The sequence below is a fragment of the Prunus dulcis genome, chromosome 1 (assembly GCF_902201215.1).
Source record: "Prunus dulcis chromosome 1, ALMONDv2, whole genome shotgun sequence".
NCBI lineage: Eukaryota > Viridiplantae > Streptophyta > Magnoliopsida > Rosales > Rosaceae > Prunus > Prunus dulcis.
Genome location: NC_047650.1, coordinates 16,722,374 through 16,731,329, shown reverse-complemented (window position 1 = coordinate 16,731,329; position 8,956 = coordinate 16,722,374). Strand labels below are relative to the sequence as shown.

General features: G+C 36.8%; 1 protein-coding gene across 3 annotated transcripts; it reads right to left on the bottom strand.

Annotated features, from left to right (window-relative positions):
• Positions 1 to 258: 258 nt before the first annotated feature.
• Positions 259 to 8,036, bottom strand: LOC117632949 (cyclin-dependent kinase C-2-like). 3 transcript variants are annotated; one of them, XM_034366599.1, is made up of 13 exons: positions 7,450 to 8,035; positions 7,222 to 7,363; positions 5,420 to 5,501; positions 5,115 to 5,205; positions 4,941 to 4,970; positions 4,627 to 4,736; positions 4,460 to 4,532; positions 4,250 to 4,370; positions 3,994 to 4,111; positions 1,893 to 2,032; positions 1,715 to 1,772; positions 1,379 to 1,449; positions 259 to 1,251 (listed from the first exon to the last, which is right to left on the bottom strand). In XM_034366599.1, exons 2-13 carry the CDS (start codon positions 7,329 to 7,331, stop codon positions 708 to 710), a joined length of 1,548 nt encoding a protein of 515 aa, XP_034222490.1. In that variant the 5' UTR covers positions 7,332 to 7,363; positions 7,450 to 8,035; the 3' UTR covers positions 259 to 707. The 3 variants fall into 3 exon arrangements, with proteins under 3 accessions (XP_034222490.1, XP_034222497.1, XP_034222505.1); XM_034366606.1 differs by lacking the exon at positions 1,715 to 1,772 and having other exon boundaries at positions 7,450 to 8,036; XM_034366614.1 differs by lacking the exons at positions 1,715 to 1,772; positions 1,893 to 2,032 and having other exon boundaries at positions 7,450 to 8,036.
• Positions 8,037 to 8,956: the final 920 nt, after the last annotated feature.

Here is an 8,956-nt window from a genome sequence, read left to right as displayed (position 1 = left end):
GGGAAGAACCAGTTTTCACGTTTGGGTTTCACGTTCGCTAGGGTTTTTTGTTTCCTTTTCTTTTTTCTTTTTCTTTTTTGTCAATTGATAAATGTTAAAAGAAATAAAAACTTGAAATAATTTTAATTGATGTGGCTGTCCACATGAGGTGGTATAAGATGTTGTATACAAAATGTGATAAGAGTAGCATTACTCTTTGTGTAAACTCCCTCTCTTAATTACTTGTACTAGAAAAACACTAGAAAAGTGAGGGTCAGATAAAACAATAGAAAGGTTCAAAGACACCGAATTACAACAAATCGTACATGGCCACAAATTACAGTTTATATCAAAGCCAAAACTGTACGACGAGATATTACTAAAAATAAAAAGTGCAATTTTACATAAATTTAATTAAACCACACAAGCATTCCCGCAGACTCGCCTAAGTACAAACTCAAGTCAGAGGCACAACTCCAAACAGAATCATGCTGCTACATCCAACTTTTCTGTATATTTTCCAAGAGATTATCACATAAACTGATAAACGGGTACAAATCAGAACAACCCTGGTTTAATGTATTTTACATATGAATAATTTAGTAACGGTTCGATGATGCTTTCCACCTCCAAATTATTTACTAAATCATCCAAGCTCAGATCCCTTGTATCAAGGAGGTGCATATCACGATACCATCACTCATAACTTCGTATAATCAGATCAACCATTACTGCTGCCAACCATACTGTTGATTGCGGTTTCCACCCATCATGTTTGAGCCCCGACCAGCAGTGGAGCCACCATATGGACCATTTTGAGGATAGTTTGGACCACCTACTCCATAACCACTACCTCCACCCCGAGGACCTGCACCAGGCATGCCACTAGAACCATATGGCCCGCCTCTCCCTTGTGTAGGATATGGGCCGCTACTGTACCCACCTCCACCCCCTTGACCACCCCTATTTGGATGGTTGTATCCACCACCAGGGTTTCCGCCAGGTGGGTATCGGCTTGGCCCTCCAGAGGGCCCGCGGGGTTTCCCATAATGATGGCTAGGCCCTGCAGCAACTGGGGGCTGAGAACCATGGATGGGCTGGTTAGGTCCAGGCCGCATTTGGGAATGTGCTTGGCCAGATTGCTGAATCGGTGGGAGGCGAGTATGCTGTGGGTGCTGCAGTTTCTGACGTTTTGCATTTTCTTCATGTTGCCGTTGCTGCTGACGTTTTTTCTTTGTCTGGAACTCGTGTGATGATTCATATTTTGGTAAACTGAGCCAAGAAGTGGTTTTAGTTAAATAAATAACGAGTGCTGTAGATCACATGACAATAAAATTTGTTTCTTAAAGAATAAAAATAAAAATGAAATGAAAGGATAGTAGTAGTACTAGGAACCAACCTCTTCGGATCACAAGGTAATGGATCAGTCCAGAAGTACTCAGCATCAAGAGCATCCTTAGCAGATATTCTCTACAATTAATTATTAAGAAAAAACAAAACGATAAACAGTATGTTAGAATCCCGCATAAATACAGTAGCATTCATCATATAGGGACACTATGCCACATTTTCTGCTTACAATGCAAAACCAGCTAGTATTACCATTGCTACATCTAAGAAGGGGCAACTCAAAGGACCAAGGATTAACTTAATAAATTACAAAAGATGACTGTTCTACAATGTAAAAATCATTCATGCACACGTAAGAGGACAATTTTATCGGATATGTACACACCTGAGAAGGATCAAGTGTCAACATTCTCTCCAATAACTCCAAAGCATGGCGGTCAAAACTATAAAGCAAACAAAGAAAATTTAAGCTAAGATACAAGCCACAAGGCCCAAGGCTTATGCTTACCCTGTATGCTGATGACAGAACATGTGAATACAACGGTAGTAGGAAAATTACTTACTGTCTAAAAACCTCCCTGAGACGTCTCTTCATTGGCCTTGTTGGCTTGAAGTTGTTATACCAAGGAATCTTTGAAACTCCGGGCCAGTTGACCTCATCTGGAGCTCCACACAGCTCAAAAATTTTATTTAATTGTTCCGGCTACAATGATTAAAACAGAAAAAGAGGATTCATTGTTGCGATAAATTATTGAAGACATTAATATTTTAGGTTGGAAAATTTTATACCTTGTACATATGCATGTTAAACAGTAACATAGGCCCATGGGCCTTCTTGGAAACCCCAAGAGCATTAAGACAAACGGAGGACTCAAGATGGAGTAAAAATAGTCAAACTTCAGGAATAGTTAAAAGTTGGAGTTAGGGTTGGGAGACCAAACTAAAACAATCTCTTGACACAGACTTGGGAACATGCTTCAGTTGTGTCTAGATAGTAACCAAACCTAGGAAGGGTTATAACTCAGAGATAAGTATTATTGAGGACTCGAGTAGACGCAAAGATAACGAACCACATCCAGCAGTCTTGGTGTGCTGGCAAAAGGACTTGGCAGATTAAAGGGCCAAAAAATTGTAAATGACCCAGTCTATTGGATTGAATCTGGTCAAATGGAACTTAGGAGGTCGACCCAAAGCTTACTCAGTACACCAGCTGTTTAAGAAATTCAAACTTCAGGAACATCTGTGTTATAGACAGTGGGTTCGATCAGAGAAAATCTTGATAGAAAGGGGCTTAGCTCTCAATGGATAGAGCTGGATGGCCAGTGGGTTCAATCACCTCCGTCAGTTTAAGACACGAAGAATGCAGCAACAGAAGCTCAGCAACCCTTCCTAGTTCATTTTTTATTTGGAGTTATATTCAAATTGCTTAATTTACGCATACTGAGACACATTCAAGCCTACACCTGTACCCACTTGGATTAAGGGGAGTGAGGCTTCCAGTAACTTGTAAATCTTAAGAAACTGTGAGAAAATTGAAGAACTTTTTAAGTGGTGGGTATGGGCTGGCTGGCAATGACCCTGTGAGAAAATTGGCCACTAAGTTTGTACAGACTTTGGGTTGATCTGTATCCCATAAAACCTTACTTTGGATGAGTAACAAAAATCTGACCTAGAGAGGTTGGTGTGGATGTAGGCGAGTTACCAAACAATGTAGAAATCTTAGTGCTTTTATGTTTTTTTTCTTTACAGCTGTATTTTAATTATGCAGAAAGTAGTGTCCTGATTGAATGTCAGTTGACTGGAAATGAATCCTGCCCAACCTAGTGACTTACTAGACATGTGTTAGCATAAGTAAAAGTTAGACACTAAAGCTTGAACCTGCACTAATCCGCAGTCAAAGTGAACCCATAGTTCAGTTAGTACACTGTTTGACCTTTCCTGTCACTCTAGGACGCACTTACAATTAGTTGCATGAAGATTATAATGCTTTCTTTCTAGTTCTCAATAAATTCATAGCAACAACATAAAATTCTTATAACTGCACAATGCAAAAGAAATTAAAATAAAATACCAAAAGTGGTTAATTAATTAAATGACACAGAGAACTACAACACATCCTAAATTGAAAATTACCTATTAAGCATAAAGAATGAAATTTAAAAAAAGGGAGGCAAAAATATACTCTAAAATTATGGCCCTTTTTATGACATACAAACCCACACTTCAGTTAGTACACCGTTTGACCTTTCAAGGTCAAACAGTCAATCGGTCACTCTAGGATGCACTTGCAATTATTAGCATGAAGATTATACTGTTTTATTTCTGGTTCTCAATAAATTCATAGCAACAACATAAAATTCTTATAACTGCACAATGCAAAAGAAATTAAAATAAAATAACAAAAGGATGGTTAATTAATTATATAACACAGAGAACTACAACACATCCTAAATTGTAAACTACCTATTAAGCATAAAGAATGAAATATACTCTAAAATTATGGCCCTTTTTACAACATCAATTTCGTATAACACATGGTGTTATTGTGAATCTATCTTTTGTGAATTCTTACCCAATTCTTCATCTTTCAAACTGTTCTAAAATAATCTCATTGGTCCTATTGTACATGCCTGATGAGAGCTTGTAGTGCAGAAAATATTTTACCTCATCTTTCCCGGGAAAGATTGGCTTGCCATGTAGAAGCTCAGCAAAGATACACCCAACCGACCACATATCTACAGCTGGGCCGTACTTAGTAGCCCCAAGAAGCAATTCTGGAGGTCTGTTCAAACAAAGACAGATCACAAACTATACTTTTTGTTGTACAAAATTTTATTTCAGAGAAAAAGGAACCAAAAGGAAATGCCAAAATTGAAAGATACAAAATCTCTAGAATCCATTTAAGGGAGTTCAATTTCACCTGTACCAAAGAGTAATAACACGATTTGTAAGATTGGCATTGTGATCGTTTGAAAATGAACGGGCGAGCCCAAAATCTGCAAGCTTCAGATTACCTTCATTGTCTATAAGAAGATTAGAGCCTGCAAGAAAAATATAAAACATAATGTAGGCCTCATAAAATAAAATAAAATAAACTAGAAATGGTGACAAAATACTAGCGTTTATAAACCTTTGATATCACGGTGAAGTACTTGATTCACATGACAATAGTGAAGCCCCGTCAAAAGTTGTCTCATGTAGCACTGTAAGACAAACAGGTTAACAGATGAGAAGAGTGCTTCAAGTATCAAATAGTTGGTGATTAAGTACACTTTGCAATCTTGCTGTTTGTGATACCTTAATCTGAGGAACCGAAAATCTCATCCCAGGTCGATCAGCTAGGCCTGTCAAATCATGGTCCATGTATTCAAAGACCATATAGATGCCACCTTTATACTTGTTACCATCTGCAACTCCAAGAAAAACAGATTTAAGTTAGAAATTCCGTGATATCAAATGAGAGTAAAACCCCCGAAAAAAAAAAAAAAAAAAAAGGCTAAATTAGACAAGCCAGATCTAAAGAAAAATGGTAGTGCTTGACCAGCTTTAAACCAATGAAGATGACAATAAACATGATACGCTAATGGTGAACACAACAACAGAGTACTTGCCTGGTCTACCTTGGTCATCCTTCTCTGGCCCTGTAAAACAATCCCCCAAATTATTGATAGCTAAAGAAAACTATAAAATGAAACTGTTCCAGGAAACAAAGAGTGCATTATATAAAAATTCCCACAGTTGTATACAGAGACATAAATATCTAATAGAAAGTATCACTACAATACCTGGAGATGTCACAATCTCTTTCAAATTGATGACATTTTCATGATGCAGCTTCTTTAGAATCTTGATTTCCCGTATGGCAGTTATGGGGAACTGGATGGGACACATTTCAAAGAAGTTTGCACATTTAGTAACTGATTATATATTAGCATTAATCTTTCTTGATTGGGTACTGTACTGGAAATCCAGTTCATGAGGAAATTTAAAAATTAAGGTATAAGTGAAGGGGCGGTGGCACCATTGTTCTTCTATGTAATCAAAATAACAAAGCTCGATGTGCTTATTAAAACTAAAAAGCATGACATACCCCCTCTCTCTCATTGTCCATTCGTATTTTCTTCAAAGCAACAATTTCTCCCGTCTTTATTTCTCTAGCCATGTAAACTTGACTGCAATTATTTGACAGCATCAGCAACCAAAACGTACAAAGAATGAGAATCCTCTTAACTTTGTAGGAGGACTAAAAAAAGCACGCATTAAAAAAGTTCTAGAATAAAAGGTTCCCTTAGGAAAGGATAAACAATAAACAAATTAAACTCTTGGATGAAGGTTAGTGAAGTTCAAATAAGAATATTTTGGTGGCACAAAAGGACCCACGGATTTATTGTCAAATTCAGTAAAACAATATGTGACCTGATTATCTAATCAGAAAAGAAAAACGAAAGTAGGCCTCATTAAACATGAATGACAAGTATACACTGTTTAACTTATTATTTTGAATGATTGTATCCATGAAGCACTTGCATTCTTTATTATAACTTCTGTAAGGAGAACCAGTCTCATTATTTTCTTTATCAATGGAAGTATCCTTGAACCATTATTATTATCATGCACCTTTCTGTGCAAGTGCACCGTATATTGATGTTAAAAAATCGCAACGCATTTGTTTCGGAAAAGGTTCTTTTTTCCCTAAGGGGGTTGATGTCCTCCAAGCTATATGTACAGACGACTGGACTCCTAAGAAGAGTGGGTGTAAAGTTAAGGAGGAAGGCAGGTTAGGGTGCCATATGACTCAACATTCAAGGCACTGTTAAACAACTTTTAAGGTTAAACATTCAACTCAGTTTGGATACACTGCCTACATTTATGTTTCCTTCTAGAAGAGGCCCCAAGATTTTATATTAACAGAGGTGCTTGGAAAAAGGAAGGAACTTGGGATACATAATAAATGAATAAATATGGGTCACCAAGGCATACAGAACGCAAATGGCATCTATAATATACTGTCACTAAAGATGGTGCGAGGAGAAGCAGGCTTATATGGTATAGATTTCTTCAACCAAAAGTTGAAATGGGGAAAAATAATTTATTTTTGGGCCTCTAAAGCTATTGATTCATGCTATATTCTGACAAGTAAGATTTCAGTTCACTTCAGAGTTGAGATTAACATGAACAAGAAACATTAGGGTTAAACAGAGAGGTTTTACTATGTCTGTTGTGGAACAAACACAAGTCCAATATCTACTGCCTTGTAGACATTGTTTAACTATGTCTTCTACAACTTAGTGAAAAAGGTAAAACGAGTTAGGAATTATGAAAAAACGAAGGGCTTGCCAAACGAAAAATATCTGTAGCTACGTCCAGATGGTGATTTGTCTGTTAAGCCATGTGCTCTAATCAATACCTATTAGCACTTGTCCAGTGACTAGAGTGCCTTGTTAGTGATGTATCAGGTAGTAATTAGCAAAAATAGAAAAAGAATGAACAAAAACCAAAAAGAAACATTGAGGTAATCCTTTATCAGCAATACAAGCTAATCATTAAAATTTATTTCATACATTCATCAAGACATTGCAGTAGTAAATTCATAAAGAAAAAACAACTATTTCAGTTCCCCCTGAGGGTCAAAGTAAAATAACAACTCTGTTTAAATATTTGTTGTCGATAATCATACCCATATGAGACCTACAAAAAAAAAATTGAGCAAATTGAAACATCAACTTCTAAGATTAAACTTCACTAACCAATATCATGTTATCTGACAAAACATCAAACAAGAAACAAAGAAAAAATGGGTGCCAAACTACAAGCCAAAATCCACAATATTTAAAAAAGTAAAAATACTACGACAGAAACTTCAAGTACTGAGATGCATGGAATTGAACTAACCCATAGGTTCCCTCGCCAATTTGCTCCAATTTCTCGAAGCAGTCGACGCTTCTTGAACCCCATGAAGGCACCTCGTTGAGATTAAGCTGCCCAGGGGCTGCTATTGCCATTATTTCGCTTATTCTTCAGCAATCGATTATATCTTCAATTTAATACAATGGCATAATCAGAACACCATGCTAAAACAGAACAAAGACAATGAAAGTTGCAGATTTTCTCATATCATACCTGAACGATATCAATCGTCCGAGAAAAGGCGAGGAAGCTACCAAATCCAATTGGTGCTTGTTAACACCTCCACCCTCTTCTTCTTTTGGGTTCACAGACTCCAAGAATGCAGCACCGGGGCTTTTGCAGAACAACTGTACACTTTTCAAAAATGATAATTCTCTGTTCCAATCAGTTTTCTAGGGAAGCAAACAGAACGCAGACCAGCCCTACTCTTCACACAGTAATTGGTTCAATCTCAGATTCACAAACTGAAAAACGGAAATATAAAGAGAACCCAATTTGAGAGGACGCAAAAGAAGGCGGCCCACTAGGGTTTAAGGTGCGTGCCGTTCACCAGAGCCGAGGCCGATCGAGGTCTGGCGCTTTGACAGAAAAACCCTAGCTTCAGCTTGAGGGGTGCAGGGAAGGGCGACGGTAAAAGCTTTGTCTTGGTCCGTTTTCCAAACGTATATTCAAACTTCAATCAAATAAGCTCATCACAGCGACAAGAGTAATTTTTTTGGTGTAACACTAATGATCCTAGACTAAATAGAGAAATTGGAACTCCGATCATGCTACTTATGCCTATTCACTTTCTAAAGTAGGAAAAGGAATTCTAATGGCTTCCAATGGTTTAATGCTTTTTATTTTTCATATATTAAACTTTTAATTATTGGTAATTATTTTTTATTAAAAAATTAGATATTAAATATAACAATCCTTATTAATTAGGATTTGAGGGAGAAAAGTAAGACTACACTTACTATATTTTTATCCTATATTTCTATACCACATGATGTGCCATGTTCATATTATATGTCACATCAATTAAATCAATAAAGTGTATTTTAATAAAAAAAAAGTTTAATTAATAATTTTTTTAAGTGTTAATAAATTATAAAAGAAAAGAAAATATTAAATAATTTTAATTAATGTAGTTGTCCACCTCATTTGCCACATAAGCTGGTATGGAAATGTGGTAAGAGTAGCATTATTCTTTGAGAAATAGAGTATTTTTTTTTGGGTTACATAGGAATCAAATTTTATTTTGGAGTTGGCCAAAGAGGATGCCCAAATTCATCGGTCAAGTCTAAATTAGAAAGATAAAATTTACCTTTTTTGTTTAAAAGCCTGGCCAAAATTAGATCTCATACTTCCCCTCTCTCAACTAGAAAACAGGAAAGTAACATTCCCAATTTCACGACGACTTTCTGTCGCCATAACAACCTTATCTCATTGTCATTTCTTCACGAAAGTTGCTCGCTATCACCTCCTCTATCATTTTCCGAAATTACCCAACTCAAACAGCCGGCGTTCGTGGCCAATTTTGACTGGAACAATCCAGTTATGAGAGTGGATTTCATATTTTGGCTATGGGTTACACGTACCTCCCCTTGGTTACTCGTTAATTTACCCATACGTGGCGTTGGATTTTTCGGCATGTGGGCTCACATGAATATTGATTACTGTTACTTTACCCACACGTGGAGTTGGATTTTCAGACGTGTGGGCTCCCTCGGATACT

What these genes read in the sequence shown, in the direction of transcription:
- LOC117632949 (XM_034366599.1), bottom strand. Translation starts at nt 7,331, where the DNA reads ATGGCAATAGCAGCCCCTGGGCAGCTTAATCTCAACGAGGTGCCTTCA. An exon ending in ACTTCACCGTGATATCAAAG is followed by an intron (nt 4,371 to 4,459) that starts GTTTATAAACGC and finishes TTTTTCTTGCAG; the next exon opens with GCTCTAATCTTCTTATAGAC. An exon ending in GTTATTACTCTTTGGTACAG is followed by an intron (nt 4,112 to 4,249) that starts GTGAAATTGAAC and finishes TTGTTTGAACAG; the next exon opens with ACCTCCAGAATTGCTTCTTG.